Source organism: Neodiprion pinetum, chromosome 6 (genome assembly GCF_021155775.2).
Source record: "Neodiprion pinetum isolate iyNeoPine1 chromosome 6, iyNeoPine1.2, whole genome shotgun sequence".
Lineage (NCBI taxonomy): Eukaryota > Metazoa > Arthropoda > Insecta > Hymenoptera > Diprionidae > Neodiprion > Neodiprion pinetum.
Window position 1 is genome coordinate 9,719,569 of NC_060237.1, and position 22,149 is coordinate 9,741,717.

Here is a 22,149-nt window from a genome sequence, read left to right on the forward strand (position 1 = left end):
ACGGTGGATTTTAAAAGCTGAAGTTCATAGAAGAGGGAGGATTAAAACCTCAGGATTCTTTGCCCTAAGAATTTAACGGCAAGGCAAGTGGACAAGTGTTGCATTAACTATTACCTCTAGATTAATAAGAGCAGCAGCGCGTTGCTCGGTACGGCGAGATAACGCTGAATCATTCATCAGTATCGGAAAACCGACCACAGCGAGGTAGCAGGTAGAGATTCCGTGCGACCAATTGGACCAACAGAGCCTGTAACAGTGTGGGCGATTCGATTCGTTGAATTCGTAAAATCTGTAGATTTTACAGAGCATGACTTGGACGTACGGATATTTGCCTCTGTCAAACAAATCGCGTTTCGTTCACTTTGGCGAAATCGATAACAGTTCAACGTTTGTTGCATCGATAGATTTTTTCCGTTTGTTTTTCGCGAATCTCAATAAGCTGCGTTTCTTATAACCGGTCGAACGCTGACTCTTCATTTACTGCATAGAATTGTTTGAAAATTCAGAGAGAAATTTTGTCGCGCACGTGTGTATATTGTAATGGGTGTAACAATTTATACTAGTTTGTAATAGCTGCGGGGACCACCTGGTACGCATATTATTTTGAGAAAAATAAAATAGATTAGTCGGTCGAAGCCTAACGAAAATAGCCCAAGGGGTAAAGAGGGAGAGAGAGAGAGAGAGAGAGAGAGAGAGAGAGAGAGAGAGAGAGAGAGAGAGAGAGAGAGAGAAGGAGAGTTTTCCCACTATGTGGAACACCGAATAGCTGCTACACCTATATTCGAGTATTTCGGTTCAGTCAGACCAGAAGACTCGGCGAGTGTCTTTTCGTTGAAGAAAATCGACGATACGCGCTACGGTTTATTCAGAATCAAAACCACGTGTCGGGAAAAGCCCATCTGATATAAATCGAAGTGTTTGGAACAAATTGCAAAAATCAGAAAAAAAAGAATAAAATATTTTCGCGTGAAAAAATGTTCGAAAAAGTTTTTGATTATAAAATGTGATATTATATTATACGAATACCGTGTAATTTCAACGTGCAGGTCAATTCTGAAATAATTAATATCGATTCTCGTTTTATAACGCGCGTTGGTATAAGTTGTGTGAATTTTTTTCATTCCTTGTTCCGGATCATTCGTGGATGATCAAAGAATCGTAGATTTACAAGCCATGTCGAAATGAATGCGCGGACCGAGTGGGTGATATCATAATTGAATAAAATTCAAATGGCGGTCACATAACGTAAAATCACGTCGTTAAAACGGGAGAGTTGAAAAACTTTTTTTCATAATCCGCTATTGTGTGTAAGAGAGAGATAGAGAGAGAGAGAGAGAGACTCAGGCGAGCAGATATAAAGCGGATCAAGAACCACCTTCTATAATCTGGTACGCAATTTCGTGATTACGTAAGAGCTTAAAAAAATGATGCAAAATGATAAAAAAAAAACTGCAATATTCAAAAAAAAAAAGAAGGAAAATATATTTTTATCTATCAATCCTGTCACGTTTATCATACCTGAGAACATTTTCCGTTACGCGCTGCTTTTTTTTTTGGATTTTTTAATATTTCTCCTAGTCCTATAATATAACTAATTATTCGCAAAGTCCTCCATTTCTCAAAAAATTACGCTCATATCCTTTTCATTTCCGCCAATCATCGACATTCCTTTACCCGACTTAAGCATACAATACATTTGAATGAAACGCAGTTACATACAACACAACTATACGCCATTACTTTGTGGAATTATAAAGAATTTGATTGAGTTTCAAAAATTCGCATCCGCGATTATGCAAAGAAAAATAAAGAAATATAAATACAGGGACGAAAAATTATTCTTGTCGAAATGAGCGAGTCGTGCGCAAATGACGTTGAGAGCAATTATTAGCATATCGGTAACTGTCATCGTAGCCGAAGAGACTTGATTTAAGGACATGCAATTTGGCCGCAAGGCTACGAACAGATGTTCGCGCTGAAGATGCTTCAGTGCTAAACGTGAGCCACGCCGCCTGTAAATGCGAGGGAGAAGATCGACTCTCTCGCCCTCTCTCTCTCTCTCTCTCCCCCTCTCTCTCTCCCCCTCTCTCTCTCTCTCTCTCTCTCTCTCTGCAGAGCATACCAAGTCGTTCACCCAAAGTTTCTCGAACGTTTTCCGTTTCCCATGAAAATTAATGCGATTACAAACGCTTGCAGGGAGCGTTAATGACACTTCTAACGCCTGGAGGCGGGATATCGCTTGATACGCGATACGCCCGGTGTTTAGCCCTACAGTGTCTATAGAAAATGGCCGCTTCCGAATTCCGGCGGGCTTTTCGGCCCCCAGAGCGAAGTTTTTCGCTCTTTTCTTTCTTCCTTTCCTTCTAATTTTCCTTTTTCACCAGCGCCGCACGGCATTAGGCTCATCTGAAGCGCGTAATACCCCGCTCGTTGTAATCGAGGTAAACCGACGAGATCTCGCAATTAAATGCTGCCCTCTTGTGTGTGGTACTCGACCCCACGCGCCTCGCGGTGAAAAGTGAGCGCGCTGGCTTAACCATTTAGAACCATTCAAGCCACCGAGTATATATAAGCGCGGGCTGTACGCACGTAGTTGTTAATTATAAAATTTCAAGAGATCCGATGAAATTCTGCATGGCGAGGAATTCCCGCCGTTGCCCCAGCAATATATTCTATTCGACGTAATTACAGTATTCTCATCTTGTCTTCCAAAATTATCCAATTTTCTAAACTTAGGTCTTGGAAGTAAACAAAAGGCAATCTTCGGATTTGAAATAATTTCACAAGACTGTATTGTATGGCAAGTACGCAACTTCAGATAATTCAAACTGTAATTCAAAAATAGAAACCTCCTTAAGTTTGCACTTTTTTCACAAACAATCGTTTCTTTGAAACAAAAATTCATTTTATAGGATGTAGTATTGACTATAATCATATTGAGATGAAAGGATTCCGGATGAAACGTTGTGTCTTGTTACGAGAGACGGTTAATTTTTTTTCCACCGAAAGTTTGTTTAGATTTGAAAACTTGTTTCGACAAGAGCTTGTCTTTACCCAACGGCAGAAATTGGGTTACTTTGTTCTATATCTATATTTACAATTTTGTGAGAATCTAAAAAAACAATCCTCTGCTAAAACGAGCAATTTCGATTTCCGTTTAAACTCTAAACTACGAGCCGAATTTAAGATAAAGAGTGAATACTGTAGAAAAAAAAATAACGAGCTCTGGAATCAACTGTGACTTTATGCAGATCATCGCCGCAATGTTATGCTTTGCGTGCTCGCTAATTGGCTAACAATTCCATCATCGTTTTACAAAGAAGTCTGCAAATAGCTCAGCTATAACGAATAACTAGGAAGTGATAGAAAAGAAGAGCTGCTTCCTCGTCAAATCAGAAGTCGAATTTGATATCACAGATTTTCTTCTTCTCGATGAAAGGAAAACTCGAATTGAAAATAATTCAACGGGACATTCCACCTGTCAAACTTGATGCGATAATTGAACGGTAAGTGACAGATGCGTGAGAAGCGCCAAGAGACTAGTTTTGAAATCACGTGCACTTGGCAGCTTAGAGGGTGCTGCTTTTCGGTAATTAATTAGTTTCGCCGAACTTACAGAGTGACGTAACCTACTGACTACGTACACGTGTTGAGCCCACGGTCTTGCTCATTTTCTTTTACCTCAGTTTATATTATAACTACACGGCGTTTCTTCCTCCGCTGTGAATACGCGTCTTGTAAAATGTTCGGAATTACTTCGAGATTTTTCCAATGTACAGTGATCACATCGCATAATTTATTTTGCAGTTTTAAACGGTAGAAATTTCATCTCACTTACCATTGGGAATAAGGTATTTACAACCGTGAAGTTCATTTATGACGTTGAGATTGATCAAAGCTTAATCATCATCCCTCTCTTTTCGTCTGTTGCAGACTGGGAACAACCACAAATCGCCAGACAATTCACCGCATACGGAGCAGAAATTAAGGTAAGAGGATTTTGGCTCTGGATTTTATCAATTCGCACGTCGCAGACGAACCACCAGAAGCTTGAGCTCTTCCTTAAGATTGATATTTTAAACTTGGCTGCATAATCATCGTTCAGATGTATTATCCAACCGGTACACTCAGAGAATACAGCCAAACTTCGTAGTTGTTTCAAAAAACTACAGATAGCGAGAGAGAGAGAAAAGCGTGCAAAAGCTACGAAGGACCACAAATCAATAGAGAATAAGGAGTTGCGACTATTTTTTTAACTGACAAAAAAAACGTAGCGTTTCAGAATACGAAACAAAGTGGCCAGACGTCGTCGCCGCCGGTTGCGGATTGGAAGAAAAAGGAACGATACGATAGCGAAACTGCTATTTGCTTATTTTCCTTAGATTTGGCCGAAGAGCCAAAGAGGCTGTCATGCTGGCCAGAAAAACAAACTGACAAAGCGGCGTCGTCCTCGTTCTCGACGCGACGAAATCACTGAAAGAGAACGCGAAGATAAGGCATACGCAAACCGAGGAGCTTAATTACAAAGTTTTATCATCATCAGTCGCGTGACTGTGCCACGTGTAATTACGAATTTAGCAATTTAGCAATTTAGCAATTTGTAACACACGAAGTGCTCATGGAGCCATTATCTCAACTAGCACCTGCTATTCCCAGAAGGCATAAATTGTTATTGGTTTTGACTGGAGTCATATGTTGTGCGCCGATAAAACCGAGCGCGCGGCTAGCTTATCATGCCGAATTGGTACCTACTGCCTAACAATAAGTAGTTTTTGAACAATAACTTACCGGCGATCTTCCAGTGAAAGATTTGCATTTTTGTTTCACAATTCATGTTCTTACAAGTCAGAAGTACTCGTGTCTACTTATAACATGCGGTTCGTTTCCATCGGCTGGGTAGAAAAATAGATTTGACAAATTGTGGAACAAGTTTTTCGTTCAATTTAAAACTTAACATTTGTGAACAATCAGAATTTATTTTTTGACGACAATCGCCGAATCTTCAAGTTCTTTCTCCCTTGTCGTCGTGAAAGATGACCCATCCAAAAAATAGCTTCGCGATAACTTGAAAACAAACCCGGCTTCCATAATTTTCCTTCATTTGTCAGCCGAAATTATAGAAAACGAAACTAGGCCGTTTTTATTAAAATTCGACTGAAAAATAAATCATATAGCCCTTGTGTAAATTTCCCCAACTGCGCGAAATTGTAAAAAAATGTCGATAACTCGATAAACGCTACAAATTTTACATATCTATTATTTTAGGATTTTCCATTGTCAGCATAGTTTCAAATCACTCTTAGCAGCCAAATTATTATGCCCCACAGAAACTTTTTTGAACCCGCTTCTTTTCCGTCCGATTTAAAATTCCCACATTCTAGATTTTTGAAAACGTCATAAAAATCATCTGGAATTATTCTCGATTGCAAAAAAAGTACAACAAGTTATTACAAGTTTATGCGATCGTCGCACTGGAGCAAAAAAATCGTAACAAATAAATCGTTACTAGTACAAAATAAACGGTGTGTCGTTAAACCTTCGAATCTTTCCCTACGATGCTTGTTTAAATGACCTACCTACAATTGACAGAAATTAGTTCGATACCGGGTGCTTGTTAAAAATGAAAAAGCGAGACGGTTCTCGAATCGATCTTTGCAGAGAAGACTCAAAAATAAATCTGGCCAACACCCTCATCCCCGAGACTCTGCGAGTGGGGGGGGGGGGGGGGGAGGAATAATTTATTCGAGCTTGCATCAATAATGCCCCGCAGTGTGTGCACGTGAAACGCTCGTATTAAAATATGACTCTAAAAATACAAGAAGCCCGAGGGTGCAGACGGCAAGCAACGTATACAAGCTTCTTATTTTATGCCTCTCGGTCAAAAATCATTCGACTTTTTCCAAGGCGAGTTTAGCTTTCGGAGGCGATGCGATACGGCCGGAGAGCTTAGGTATGTATAACCTAGAACCAACAACAACGTAGGTATAAGATGAGAGCAAAAAGGCCAAAGGTGCTTTTCAGGATTTTTCTATTACGTTCCGCGTTCCCGAAAGCGTGACGTATGTAGGCGGATGTATGTGGCACACATGCAAGCGAGCTGCCAGACCGTTATATATTACGTCCCCGAGTAGCGGTGCATAGCTACATTGTGCATTGTACACCATCATGGCCGCCCGCTGCCGCGCGACTATGCTTCGGACAGGCTCTGATCAAAGCGTGTTATATCCCAACTGCTACATGACATGAATATGAATGCAATCCTGCAGGTGAACCTACAGCCGCCTTGTCCCTTACGCTACCTACCTTCGGTAAAACCTATTTCGCAGTTGCTGCGACCCTCTGCGTAAGTCGCCACTGAGGGGACATTTGCGGTAGTGGTTAAGCCATCCGTTTCTTAACTATTTTCATTTTCTACCGTGGCCATGAATCTAGTTCTGGATAGGTATGTACGGCAATGTTCTTTGATGCCTTTCCCGTTCTGCTAACTTGTTTGCGGTCCGAAACAAAATGCGTGTTCGATTCTATACAAATTTTTGTGAATGTGACTGGCGAAGAAGTTGGTGTGAGAAAAAAAAAAAAATAATAATAATAATAATAATAATAATTTAATTATATCCATTGCGATGTTGGACAAAGATTACATGAACAGCAAATGGAATACAAAAATCCTGAAAAGTAATTATAGTAATCAACTCTAAGGACATGAAGAGTTAACGAGGAAAAGAATGGGAGTTGATGTCACATAATTCGTATGGAATCGAGTTCGCATTTTGTTTCGAGCGAAAACGAGGTAGCCAGAAGGTAAAGGCATTAATGAACATTACTGTTATACATGATGAAAATGTAGATTTCGGTGTTACTATTTTGTTTTTTTTTTTTACCATGGCCACTCGAAATATATTTTCTTCTACTCGACTGTAAAAATGTATTTAACGAAGTAAATGGATTGAATGCTGCAAGAATCAGAAAATTTAGAATCGAGAACTATAATTACACAAATGAATAGGCGTTCTTGGAGAACCCTGACAGTAATTATGAAATAAAATTGTTGTAACTAAATATTTGCACAATTTTCGACGTTCTTGAAGGTGTTACCCAGATGGCAATAGAACATCAGTTTTTAAGGAGGGGTTTGATTCAATCCGAGATATTTAAAAAAATTCGGACTTACAATTCACAAAAAACGCATTCATGCAGTGTCGCTCAAAACATCATGACATTAAATTAGCAATAATTAGTAAATATTTATTTCTAATAAGGAATATATATCTTCACCGAAAGTTACGCGAAGAAATGTTAAATTACTCTCCTGCCATTCTCCTACTCACTACTCACTACCAGTAACTTGACGTAAAAAGTGTTGAAAAATACAAATAAACGGTCATTTGAGCCAGGGGTCAGCTTTGTATGAAAATCGCTGAATTTATACAAAAATCATCGAATACAGCAATATAATTCAGCTAACGCATAATTCAACGTATACAATATACATGGACAACGGATATATCCAGAAAACTTCATACATATACTATGATATAATGCTATTTGAGTATCTGTAAAATGTGTACAATGTACAGGGTGGTCTTTTTTAATCACCCCAGGCAAATATCGCGAAAACTAGAGGCCACGCAAATAAAATTTGATACAAAACCTGGTTGGTTTTGAGCGGGAAAGATAATGCTGATATGGGTTCATTTGTGAATTGCTCGACTTACAAATTTTTTTGAGTACTTTGTGATTTTATATGTGGAATGTTTACCATAACCAGCTGATAGCGGGTTTAAAAACAAGTTCAAAAACGCAAATAAAATATTCAATTCTTTAAATATTGACAAAATTTGCAGAATTTTCAAAAAGTGAAGTATGTAACCGCTTTTTTCCGAGACAAGACATTAAGCTCCGTAAAGTTTCATTCCTTGTTTGCGTTTGAGGGGCAATAAGAGATTCTTGATCACCTTGAAAATCCGATTCGTAGTTTTTCCGAACCATGGAGATCGATGCTTCATTTCGACGGAAAATGGTTGACTCTTTCACTTTTTGAAGATGAAGAAAAATTTTGAATAATAGGAAAGTTTTCGGAAAGTTTGAAAAAAAAACACCCTGTATACGAAAGGTCCGCGCGAGTAGCCATAATTTCAACGCCGAAGCCCGGCTGCAGTTTTCGTCCCATAAAAAATGGTTAATACCCTGCAACGTGACAAAAACCAGTTCCGCGTACATATACTATATAATCTTTTTGAGTGACGCGAATCGGCGTGATACGTAGACGTGTTCATAAAATAGAAAATTTCCGCACGTGCGTAAGGTATGGCTTTGAATATTTTACTCAGCACGCACTTGCCAAAGGCCTCGAACAGAATATACTCTTTGATGTTTACGTTTGCAAAAAACTCCCCGTTATCCGGTTAATTAGTCCCCACGTGGGTAGTAACAGCTCTCAATTACAGCGCGACGCATTGTGGGTAACGCAAAATTTCGTTACGTGATATCTCCAAATTTACGAGGATTGCGGAAGCGCAAAAAAGGCGAAATATTGAAATAAAATGTGAACTGTATATGAACCCCTGATTGTTCGTAGTGTTATCAAAAATTGACCCGTTTTCATTTTCAAAATCCTTGTTCATGTTCGATCGTTGTTGAACATAAGAATGATACAGGGCGAGAAAAAAATCCTGTAAAAAAAGAAAGTTACTTGGCCAAGATTTTCCCATTGCAATTTAATAATCAATGAATCTAATCGGTTGAATTTTTGGTTTGTTGTCTTCGTCATTTTATCTGAAGGTGCTCAGTCAGTGTAATTTGTAAGCAGTAATTTGAAGCACAGTAAAACACGTAGTTGAAAACACGCGTTGTATAAACGCGAGGCAAGCCCCGTTTTACGAGGGTAAAAAGATGAAGTCAAGAACGAGAGTGCAATGCCTAAAGTGAGGCGGAGTGTTATCGGTTCATGCAAGGCTAGGTTACACAACGTTAGGAAAGGTGGGTAAAATAAGGTAAAATAGAGGAGAGGAGAGGAGACGAGTGGTAGTGAATGTGGGAACGAAAAGATTGTGAAAAACTGCACGCACGCATTGCTGAGGCAACCCTTGACTCTGGTAGAACGGTGAAGTTATTGTCGACCTTTTTTTTCTATTTTTTGAATTAACAAACCGCGATATGATTGATTTTTTTTTCTTCACCGTTCCTTTCTCCTTTTTGAATGACGTTTCGCAGTGATTATAATATATATTCAAACGTGGCCTTTTCTTTGTCAAGATTGTCGTCGAACCGCGAAAGACGAAGTGAAGGAATTGAAAGCAGAAAAAAAAAGAATTCTGAATTATGATTTGGAAGAGGAATTTTTACAACAGAACCGAGAACGATTTCTACTTGAACGTAATATGTATATATACATATATATATATTACGCCCCGCCTTTTTCATTTTATCCTACGAGATGACGTGACTATTCCCACCTTACCGCCTCCCACCTTCCCTTTATCCGACGTACCTCTGCCAACAATCAGATACCCAAAGATTGAAAGAAAATACGTCGAGCGTTATTTCAGGCATCTGCCGAGCTGCTCACGATTTTTTCACATTTTCATCCTGCACACTGCAGTTCGCTAGGCACCGTAACCGCGGCTCAAAATACGTATGTGTCACAGTTCACGCATTAGAAATGCCAAACTTATTCTCACCATAATTTTTCATTCCTAAAATAATACGGTAGTTTTGTTTAAATGGAAAACCTTTCTGGTGAGGATTTGATTATAATCAAAACATTTTCAAAAATGTGGAAAGTAATCGGTACCGTACGATACGTTATACAGTACCTGATATAACCAGAATCCAAGTTCATAACGTAACAGCAATTTGTTACTCTGGCCTGAATAATTGAGACTTTGTTCGGAAAATAATGGAAAACTCATCAATTAATTTTCTATTTTTTTCCCTCAGTTTTCAAAGTTAAAAAATACCCACACTCTTAAATTTTAGTTGCAAGCGTTGACAGGAAATTAAAAAACAGGAAAAAATGAACTCTGACGGTTTCTTTAGAATTACGTTTAATTTCAGTAGCTGCAAAGTGTTTTAACGATCATGCGGCGGACTCTCTCGCGTATCGCAACCACGCACGCCGCAAGTCATTAAGATAATTGTTAATTGGAAGAAAATAAAAATAAAGTTAAACTAATAGTAATGATAATAATAATAGTCAGCGGTAAAGGATTAAAGCTATATACCGACGATGCTGCCGATACCGCCGACGACGACGACTTCCTCGTTCGTAACTTTGAATTTCGTTTTACTTTTCTTTGCTCTAACTCTCTCTCTCTCTCACTCTCAAAAGTTTTGGAATAAACTTTGTTCAGCAAGCCTAGTTGAAGAAGAAGAGGTGGGTATCATCCCGGCATAAAATATGGATTATTCCGGTTATTTGCATTCGAAAAATAAACCGATAACTTTGTGAAATGTTCCTTATGTATCTGCAACTACGTTTCCACCGTCGTCCAATTTCACTGCATCACTGGCTCCCGCCCATCTTACCCATTATGCAATTCGTGCAATTTCGCTGACACTTTCTGCTTTGAATTGTCCGGTACCGTTATCGAGCCTCGTGATTCTGCCCAATGTTCCCTCAATCCGGGCCTCACTTTTCAATCACCATTATTTTCAACGTTATTTTACGATCAGTCAAGCCATGACGTTACACGGATTGACGAGAAAGAAAGTTTCGTGCCGGGTAAATTCGAATAACTTCTATTCGCCAGCGGCAACGTACCGGATTAACTATTATTCATACATCATTCGGTGCTTCGATAGAAATGAATAAAACACAAAAGAATGTGATTTTAAATATAGTGGATTGTGATATAACAACAATATGCAGTTGTTTGCGAACAGTACTCTGTAATTGATTTTTTTCTTCTGTTTTTTATAGAGATATTACATTTTGAATGAATATCGGATTATTTTCGCAGGCTCAACTTATTTGCAGCCTCTCCAAAACTTGACTAGTTTTATTTCAGCGCGCAGCGACCATTACGTATGTACATTAAGCAGGCTCATAGCCACCATCAAAGCTGATAAAACGAACGCTGATGCAAATAACAACAATGCAAAATAAAAATATCACGTTAAAGCCTGAAATATCTGACTCACCAAACGATGATAACAGGTCATCAACAGAACCCCGTTCGTACTGAAAGCAGCCGTTGTGTATTTTGATTCGAGAAACCAGCAATAAAAAAAAAACAGCAAGTGCGTTTGTCAACAAGTTCAAAATTGAACACCGCTAAAAATTACATTTATCAATAAAGCTTAACTAACGAACCAGTTGAAGAGCAAAGTAAAAAGTGTCACAGGCTGTACATTTTCGAAAAAATATACTCACTCTTGTCAGTTACATGAATCATTCTATTTTCGTAACAAAAAACTGTTTATCGATATAATTGGCGCCCAGAAGGTCAAAGCCTGCTTGTAACATTTCGAATACGCGAATTGAACGATTTTCGCAGTGTTTGTAGCAAAGCAGTTTAAAATCGCGACACTCTTCGAGCTTGTCGTAAAATTTGATTTTCTGGTGTCAGTTGGGTGGGATCGGAGTAGGGATTGCGTTGATCAAAGTTTGTCCCGACTCTGCAGTGCGTTGTAGCGTTAGATTTATTTGCGTGAGAGCGAGGTAAAGGGGTAAAAAGAAGAGAAAAAGAAAAAAGGGCGCCGAACACAAACAATGAGTTCAAAGAGGGTAAATCCAGGAATTTCGTAGCTCGATCGAGGCGCAAAGTACGGCTGGTAAAAGCCAGAGGTAAACTGCACCAACCGCCGCAGGCTGAGGGATCAGTCTACCTGCACAAAAACGTTTCCATGAAATATTCACACGCCCCTTGTATTCGCGGTCTTCGTTTTTCTGGAGCGAAGGCAGGAGGGAAGAAAATGGCGGAGAGGGGGATTTTTCCAGATAAAGGAAAACGTCGAAGCGCCGGTGAGGAATTTTTCGGTTTCCGGATATCCGGTAAATATCGCCTTCGGTGCAATGCGATATGGGCGTCGCTTTTGCGGGGCCGCGAATCATGCCAGCCGTATGTAGGTACCGTTTATTCAAATCTTTCCAATCCCGAGATTATTTCACGCGTCATCTCGAGCCTCTATTCGGTAGAGTCAGCCCACTTTTACGCACTATTACACGTATCCCAGATGCTCGTTCCGACTCAAAATTCCACCCTCACACCTCCGAAAGTGATTCCCAAACTCCGGGATATGACCGAGGAGAGGAGACCTTACAGCTGACGGTGTTAGCCCGGTGCCCCATGTGTCGCATGATTACAATTTCAATGCAAATCAAATGAACCAATCATAAGCTCCCCCCTTCATCCTTCGCTCACTTTCTCTTCTCATCCTCCTGCCAGCAACCATTCCGCGCTATCAGAGATTGGGAAATTTTTTTTCTTACACTCTTCCTTTTCTACTCTTTTCTTTGCTCTCCTCTGCTTTTTCGCTCTTGCTTCAACCCTCCTGCGCCTCCGAGGACCAAACTCTGCCGCGCAACGTTCGACCGAGTGAGATGTTCTCAAGGAAATATTGGCGCTCGCAGGAAAAACTCTTCGCTGCAGATGGACCGAGATACCGGCTTTGTGCGAAAATGAAAAAGTCACGGGGACGAATATAAGAATACGAAATCAGAGGACGTCGAAACGTCGCGGCGGAACGCGTCTCCAGCTCGCGGTATCTCGATAAGGAACAAACGAATCAGTGACAAAAAAAAGTAAAAAATAAACAAAATCAAGCAAAAAAGAAAACGAAACAAGAAACGAGAGAAAATATCTTTACACCCATAACTCTTGATATTGAAATTATTTGTGCAGGCCAGACATGACCTGCCTTTGATCGATACCTCTCAGACAACTATCAACGACGCAGACGATGAAATTCGCTTTGAAGGTTGGATAAAGGAGAAAAGGAAAACAACTTAAAAGAAACTTGTTTACAGACATCCTCTACAAAAAAACATTTCTACGCTATCCAATTCTAAAGAATGATTTTTGAACCGAATCAACGATCGCCGTGAACTCTGTAAAACTGGGCTACGTGAAACAATTTTTCTATAGAAATAAACTCTGTCAAAGCGATCTGTCTAGGAACGAAACGATTTCTGCAAAACCAAGGCCCGCTGGACGGTAAAAATCTCAGATTTATAAATTCCCAGTAAAGCACAATATTCTAATTAGCAATAGTTATTTGCAATTTTAGAATGACTTTCGCAGAAATGAGTTTGCGAAATATGACTATATTTTGCTCTATTAGGGTTTGCAACACCGTAGACAAACCTAACGTTGCGAAATAAATATTTTTCTCAAAAATACATCGTTGCATTACATTCCGAAAAGTTACGTTATTTTTTCGTGAAACGGTGAAAGAGAACAATACAAACCAGGCCATTGCCTGTTCGAAAAACGAGAGAAACCCGAATTCAGAAAATATCTTTGGCAAGAGTAAAGAAAATCCGATCAGCCCGAAAATCTGGTTATCGCGGCATGGTAAGCCTGAAAACACGTCATATTCTAATTTCCGTTATATCACTCTTCAACGACGTTTTTCCATCGAGTTACACTGGTGAACAGGCAAAGCCTGCAGGGAGTGCGACCACCCTAGCTGTTTACGCCATGACCCATTTTACAAGTGTCGAGGGAGACCAGAGTCAATTGTGACACCTTTCATATAACCAACTGTCAGGGCGTTGGAAGTGTTCAAAGGGCCAAATTTTATTGCAATATCCATCCAACCTTCGAGGTTCCAAAACAATGTCAGTATCAGGATTTCCATGTCGGACTTGAAATCATCGAAGTAAATCAGAGTTGAACGACCATTTGAAAAATCGTAATGTTTCCGTTGATTGCTGGTGATTGTCGATAACAGGCAAGATTCATATGTGAAACGATGATTGAGCTTTAGGTCATACTCATCCCAAGTATAAAAACTAATCCCGGATTTCTCCGGGAAACCGGGTCGACGGTGAAGGGTGAAGCGGTGAGGTGGGGAAAAAAAATGAGGAAATAGGTGGTCCGACACGCAGAGGCTTAGGCCATGCGTGAAAAAGAGCAACAGAAGCGAAATTCAATCTGCAACGGTAACGTACCCCTGTACAATGGACCGCAGAGGGTACGGCTGCTCCTATCCCTCCTTCGGGAACGAGGCGAGAGTTGGAAGGCAGGGAAATACGCCTTCGGCGAGAGGGTGAGAATCCTGATCTTAAGCCCGGAGAATAAGCGAACGGTGATATTATTCAAAAGGGACATCGCCCGACGATCCGTCACTGTTCAATCAGAGCGCCGGCACCCTGACCCTCTCCTCCAAAAGGGCTGCGTCTAACGTTGGCTGACATTGCCTGACGCGAGGTCGTGTGTTAACATCCAATTCCAACGTCACACTCTCCCTCGCTCGCTCTCTTTCTCTTCATCTCACTTGCTCTCACCCAGCTCGTTTCCCTCCAATGCTGACGGGACGACGACGCCGAGAAGGAAGCGGAGGACGGTGACGAGAAAAGTGTAGTCGATTTAAAAAGTGCGATTGGAAATCGGATTCGAACGAAATTCTAGTCTCCGAATATAAACGATCGTGTCTCTGCAGTAGGAGTGGATATAAATTTATAACACTTCTGCTGTTTTGCTATTTATATTCTTGATTCTTATGATTCAAATATTATCCTACTCTTTTGCAAGTATTATTAACTTTCTTTCTGTCGAGCCTAATCCTCAATCAAAATCCCAAGGAGTTTACTTTTCAAAACAGTTACTGAAAATTACCGATCGGACATTCCAAACTTGCTTTCGACACAGTTGAAGTAGCAACAGATTATTGCAGACCAAACATTTCAAATTTCTGTTACGACGTTGATGGAACCCCGAACATGATCTATTTTTAGTACTGACACAACGGCGTCATATTATATCACGTGTTAATTCTACCGAAGAACCGGCACCGCATCCATTCCAGAGATTTCGTTTAGTTTCGTCACTGGAGCGTTAACACCGTTACTTAATATCCAAAAATTCAAACTGATCGTGAGTGCGAAATCAGTGTTACAGTTATCATTAACCAGAACAGATGTCTGCCGTTATTTAATCCGGAATAAACCAACAATCCAACTGTCCGAAGTGCAGTCCAATGCTATGTTCCGCAATAAAACAGGTTGACCCAGTACCGAGGAGAGCGATATTCCAGGATCACTTTTACGTGTAAGGGTATTCGTTCTCGTTAGAAGTTCCGCGCGTCACGTAAAACTAGCGAGGTACGTGTCTTCTTAAATGGTACCGGTCCGCACACGTGCGACGTGGGCCGCGGTCAATGGACAAGGATTGGGAAAATATAGCGATCAGTGATAGGACGGGATGGTCATGCCAGGCTTTTATATCCCGTCCAGTGTACCAGTCCGTGTCTTGCTCAAACGCCATTTGTCTTGAGTTTATGGCGGCACGTAAGACCTCTTTGGGGGTATCAACACTATTGTTGATGGTGTCCATTTAGGAGCCAGGGGATCTTGCGGGGCGCGGGATACGTCGCTTCGCGTCTCGACTTAACTCGAGAGTAAGCGCTCTCGGTGGTAGGAACGAAGGTATGGGGTTTCCTAGATCTTTGTCCGTTTCCCATTGTCGCCCGACCTGAACTCTCATTGTTTCATCTCCTTCTGTCTTTTACTTATTGTCAGGAAATGGACTCTCTTGTACCTCGTAACTCTCCCGGAGCCCTTGCCTCCTGACCAACCGAGCCGAAAATGCCCGGCGTCTTCAAGTCGACTGTTTGTTAATGGTGAACGGGGATGAAACCGAGATTAACAATAGCCAACGCACAACTTTGTCGGATTGCTTGCAGTCACTCTTCGGGATCTATTTGCATGCTTTCATCATCCCGGCACGTGTGTTGCGCTTCTACGCGCACCTTCCAACCAACGTTCATCCCACGTTTAACCTCCCCCCGACGGTTTTATAACTCGCGTAACGTCGTTACAGCGCTGAACTTGCGCGGTGAGCGGCGCGAGGGGCGAATAGAATTGATTTAAATTTCATTGTTGATGAAATCGCCAGCGAATAGAATCCGCCGTTTGAACCAGAGTAGGCTAAAGTAGACCCCCCAGTCACTAGTCGACAACATTGACGTGTATGACGGTTTACCAATAGTAATTAATTCGCCTACCTCGACTGTACGGGTTGGGGTTTGCGCACTTATGATTATAATCCCTTGACATCAATGTTCATCACGAAATCGAAACACGGGAGGAATGAAGGAAACTTAAATTCCTCGTAAAAAAAAGACACCTATCCGTGACGGCTGCCACGGAATATATAAATACTTGGCGACTACTTGAGAGGGTGAAAAAATGGATAGTAAGAAAAGAGAGAGAGAGAATGAGAGAGAGTGAAAAAAAATACTGTGAACACTTTTCACCGTTCCAAGAAAAAGCTTCCACTACAAAAGAGGACGAAAAATTCTGTTACAGTAGACGGCTCGCGCTCGCATAGAATTTTCGATCCAAGACATCCGCTTCACGCCCCTTAAATGGTTTGTCACATTCCTCGAAGGACTTTTCTCTCCACCAAAACCTCATGCGTGTCGATACCTGTTTTATGAACGCGCAGTGAAATCGTACGACTCGGATAGGGATGTTGACAGAATATTCAAACACGCAGGCTTCGATTCTATAGAATAGATAAACTGATTACAGTTATAGATACTCTGAAGCCTTGTATTAAATCTAAAACAACTGCATACTCATTGATGCAACACGAAATCATGGGAATATCTCCTCGAGATTAGAAAACCAAACTTATATCTTTCCATCCATTGAACAATTGTTAGACATACTTTTATTTCACTTATTGATTCTTCCCGTGTTTGGAGACAAGTTTGTATCATTCTAAAAGAAGAGCGACAAGTAATACACGTGCAGAAAAATTCCGTGATTCAAACAAAGATTATAGTGAGAACATTCAAACACCGTGTTCCGAGAACGAAATTCAATTTACGGCAACATTTCCTGAGCGAAAAAAAAGGCGTGTTTCTATTTTGAATAGTCGGTTATTTTTCTTCTAAAAATCATATCAACGATTTTTTGTCTTCTCTGCCATTTCATTTTAGCTCGATATTGTAACGTATATAAGGTTTGATTAAGTTTGAAAAATGTTTCGTCGTCTGTTTCGATGAATAGACGGGGAATATACGCAAGATAAATGTTGCGGATAGAAAAGGAGATGGAAAATCTCAATTGGAAAAGACGCGCGCGGTGTCGTAAATATTGGGAAATTGGAAATCGGTTAGCCTTTAGAGATGCGATCGGTGCAGAGCGGCGACATTTGACGTCGGCCATCGAATCAGACGGACAAAAAAGATAAAGGAGAAATAGAGGCAAAAATTCTTAAACAATACGCCGTTCCGTATTCGATCCCTTAATTTATTGATTTGACTTTTCTATTCAGGACGGAATTACTTCGCCGATTCGGTCTTCTCAGTAGTCAACCTATCGGTGTAGGTATTGTTTCATATCCCGCAACATAATTTTAATAGGCTGACGTTTACGCTACACGTCAATCTGCCGTACCAAATCAAATCGTGAATAAAAAATGGCCCAATACAAGATTGGATTGTTCCGCGCTCATCACGTTGCATTCACTTTTTTCTTCCTATCTCCTTTCTCTCTTCTATTTCTTTTCGACTCTCTCTACGCGCTATTCCCGAGGTTATCCACCCCGTCATGGTGTGCTGCAGCTTTTTGTCGACTCTTCAAACTTTTACAAAGCTCAATAAAATCTATCAATTTTAAAATTATTGTTACGCTTGAAGAGATCGATTAAATAATTCTTGGTCACGAAACGTAAACAAATATTCACACAATTTGTAATATCACGACACATCTTACGATCTGTAATCAACTTTGTCAAAGTTTACTAAAAAATATAGATTTTTCGTAAACCTAAAAATCAATTTTGAATTGATAAAATTAAATTTTTATGCAACTATTAATTACGTCAAAAAGTGGTCATGATTATTCAGCGATCACTTACGGCTCGGTTAAAGCAAAACTTATAGCTGAAAATTCTAACAACTTTTTACGCGGTAAAATTCACCGAACGTTAATTTTTCACTAAAACTATAGCTTGATATTTTTGTACGGGAAGAAAATTATTAATACCTTTTAGTCGCGTGAAGAACTAAAAATTTTGAGTATCTTCAAGCGGAGAGAGATAATTAAAGTAGGGAAATCAATTCTGAAAATATTCCAAGTTCTAAACAAAATGCACAGCAATCGACGTGGACAGAACAATGATGAATAATCACAAATTTATTAATCGATCGGTAATTTCCTCGAAATCTGCGCCCAAGCCTATAAAAGCAATGATCAACGAGACATTGACGGCGTTGCCGAAATAACGAAGTGCGAGTGGCTTTCATTTTTGTTCTATTTGTTGTCAAGTTACGCCCCGTCATGAATGTAGCCTGTAACGAGTTGAATATTCAAGAGCTCAGGCTGCTTTGCGATCGTTCCGAAATCTCAACTAATATCCCGTCCGCTACAGAACAGATAAAATATCATAAGATGAACAAATCGTGGAGGTTAAGGCGAAAATTCTTTTCTCTGTTGCGATGATAATTACGATCTTTGAGATCATTGACAGACGATAAGTCGAGAAAATAAGACCAAAAAAACAAAAAAAAATTTATTCCAGTGAATGATATATTATGCAGTGAATGGGAGCAAATATATTCGATCCACTTCTGAAAATCGAATTATAAAAAAAGAAATTATAATAATTATAATTCACAAGAGCAAATGAACACATGAAACAGAAAGAAGTGGATCTATAACAATGTAAATGAATTTATTAATTTACAATTTATTTCATCTATTTTGAGAGGAGAAATAAAATGTCGAATTAGTTACGGTATATAACAACGTTTGGGGTCCCCTTTTATGGTAAACATAAATCCGTGAAGTACCCTGCAAATGGTTTCGTTAGAGTCCTCCCCTACCCCCCTTAATTTGGAAAGCAAAAATGGCGACATGTGACTGCAGGCATAAAAAAACAGGTTTTTATCATTGCGTCAAATTTTATTCCCACCCACAAGGTAGGTGTGCTGGCTCTCTTTATTACGAGCAATAAGAAATGATTATTTCGTCTGGGAAAACGGTCCAATTACCAAGTGGATATAACCCGCGAAAATATGCGTCTGTACAGTAGATGTTATGAAATTGTGCGAAAAAGTGTGCAAATTTCAAGTGGCAATAAGAAGATTCAAAAAAAAAGGAATACAAAGTACAGCGAGACTTTGTATACATCCCAAAATTCACTTTATTCATTAAGAAAATTTAGAATTGGCCAAATACATTTTCTAATGTGTAATTTAGTTAGTTTTAAAGCGAATTTGAATCCAAAAATAAGTGCATATTAATTGAAGATTTCGTCTTCAGTCGAAAAGCAAACCGTCGAATCGATCCAACTCACAGTTGCAACAAACAGCGGGTGACAAAGTTGTGCAAGAAAAAATAAAGTCGAATAAAATTAATGTTACAAAGCGATTGTCAAGATTTTACAAAAATTTAGTACACCTGTTTGAAAGTGGTGCTAAACTTTTAAAAGCATTTAAAGTCTACCACATTAATACAACAAATAAATTCGATATTATTCAAGGCACGAAAACGAAACTTGCAAGATTCGGAAAATTTTGACAATGAGCAATTGTTACTTTGCAAAAAACGTTGACGGATATTTATTGAAAATCAAAGATCGTTTTCGTCAAAGGGATCGAAGCTCCGTCGAATCTTAGAAAGTATCAATCTCTTCGGTGAAATTTCCAAACGTAATCCGCAGAAGCCGCAAAACGGTTTGGATTCGCGCTGACTTCCGGTCGGCAGCTTCTCCAGTCCGGGACGAAATCTATGGGAGATTAGATTTATTCGAGATGTAGAGGGTGCAAGTAAAGCTGCAGCGGTTGAATTTAAGATGAAATATCCTAAAAGCAGCATGGCGGCATAACGCGAAGCTCGTATCGTAAAGAGATTCCTGCTGCTTTTTCGCCGAGCAGCGGACCGTTTGCCCGTCTTGCCGGCCTTCCTTGGACGCATTTTATTAAGCAAATACCTACCGGCATCCCGGCAATGTTAAATCCTCCGATCGGCTTTCCGTGGCCGTGCATGATAGCCAGACTGGACCGGTTTCTAAACGAGCGCCAGTGAGAACCGCGACGCGTGCAGCTTCTTTGACTAGCGATATTGGCCGAGAATCAGGATAGAAAAAGGTTGAAGGTAAGATTTTCCAGCCAATTTCCCTGCGAATACACCCTGACTATTCAAGCTTGTATAATCCTTGTTCCAACCGCCTTCAACCGAAATGCGAAGAGCCCAAACTGAATTCCAAAAAAAATGGATGGATTTACTGTTTCGAAGATACCGTTCGTTTATCGGGTAATTGCTTCTGTTTTCTGTCGCGATTTTTTATACTTCTGTACGATTCTCCGTATCTTCTGTCTCATGAAATTGTCATCTTTATGTCGTCAAGAGCCTAGATCAGGTTTTCGATAACTAGTTAATGGTGTGAATTAAATAATCACTGCGAATTTCAGTATTGGTCCGGCATAGTTTGGTATATAATTTTAGGGTGATTGTGGGAAAAGTATCTGCGGTCTGGAGGACGTAACACATCATCTGAGATCGAAGTCATTTATGACATTAGGGAAAATTTAAACAACTGATTATGAAAGATGTTCAATAAAATTTAACGTAGTAACGATAGATAAAAAAATCCTGCTCAAAAGAACAGAGATGTAAGAATACAAAATCGTAATGAAAAAATCAAGTAGTAAATGAAATTGCGCGTTGAACAACCAGCGGACGAGATTTTCCGGGATAGAAACAGTGTTTCGAAAATGGATGCAGTTGCCTCGATTTGATGAATAACGATACTAAAATTTCGTGCAACGTGCTCGTATCCCAGAATTTGTCACTTCACAGTATATAAGTATTATTGGGCGATATAATCCGGTTCATAAAGCACAAATTATTCCGCTTAAAATCGGCCCCTATGAAATTGGCATTTCGTCGTTGCTATACGGCCTCAACCGAGTACTTCGAGGTATACACGAATTTGGATTAAGCTTACGTTCTCTCGACTCTGCATAATTTTTCCCCCATGCGCGCGCACACACATACACGCACATATACATTTCGCAAAAAATAAAAAGATAATGAAGATAATAAAAATTAATATCAAAGCTCTCGTTTAATTAAAATCCGCTTCGCATGGGCTGGGAAGAAGACTAATTTCCACCTACCCAGTGAAAATTACTTTCCATTTAATTCGCTGATTTCCATCATGAACGAGAACCACGCGGACGGAGGAATTTCGACTGCATCTCAAAATAAAGAAATCCTGGAGATGCTCGAAAAGTCCCGGAAGCGCCACATCGGGGGATTTCATTCGTTCGGAATAACGACACGCGTGCAGCAAGTCTCGCGGCGATGTCGATGATGAAAAAAAATATTTTTCCCGAACAACGTGTTCCCTTTATTTCGACGGACCGTGCCCATTGTCCAGGAAAGCGTCGCGGACGCAGCGTCCATCGCCCTCATGGGCGCCCGCCGCTCGTAGGAATTTGTCCGTTTCATTTAGCACGAGATATTCCGTCGGGCAGATAGCAAAACGTAGGAAGGGAGAGAGCGAGAGAGAGAGAGAGAGAGAGAGAGAGAGAGAGAGAGAGAGAGAGAGAGAGAGAGAGAGAGAGGAGAGAGAGAGTCAGGGGGGGGGGGGGGGAAATAGAGAGGGATAGTTGAATTGCATTTATTTTAGAATGAACTTTTATCCCGACTGCCTCGTGCAACCGACTGACTACCGCAAGAGTCTGTATCCCGAATTTCCTCCACCGATACAACTTCCGTCTCTTTTGTTGCCATTTTTATTGTGCGCTTCCAGAGAGGAGAGTTTCTGACAAATTGGTCTTCACAATCGCCGGCTGCAGCCACTCCCTACCGTCGTCGTCTCCTACATCCAAATACCGCAAACGAGAGGCGCGCCAAACCCAGATACTCATTTTTTATACCGATAAGGAGCAATTTGCTTAATCAAAACTGTCGGGAGGGAGTGGAAGTAGTGAAAAATTAAAACTTCATTCCCTAACAGCCGC

The 22,149-nt window shown here is 40.2% G+C and overlaps 1 protein-coding gene across 8 annotated transcripts in view; it reads left to right on the plus strand.

Annotated features, from left to right (window-relative positions):
• Positions 1-22,149, plus strand: part of Scgdelta (sarcoglycan delta) — a 169,735-nt gene that overhangs the window by 111,063 nt on the left and 36,523 nt on the right. Inside the window, exons 1-4 of one of the 8 annotated variants that reach the window (XM_069136898.1) lie at positions 814-1,046; positions 2,737-2,800; positions 3,010-3,506; positions 3,934-3,989. Coding sequence is in view for 1 of the 8 variants with exons in the window: in XM_046632617.1 (XP_046488573.1) it covers positions 3,934-3,989 (56 nt within the window). In the remaining 7 variants the exon portion in view is untranslated. Of the gene's footprint in view, positions 1-813; positions 1,389-2,384; positions 2,801-3,009; positions 3,507-3,807; positions 3,852-3,933; positions 3,990-22,149 lie in introns of those variants that run through there. The other 7 variants (XM_046632619.2, XM_046632622.2, XM_046632618.2 and 4 more) reach the window with 7 other exon arrangements.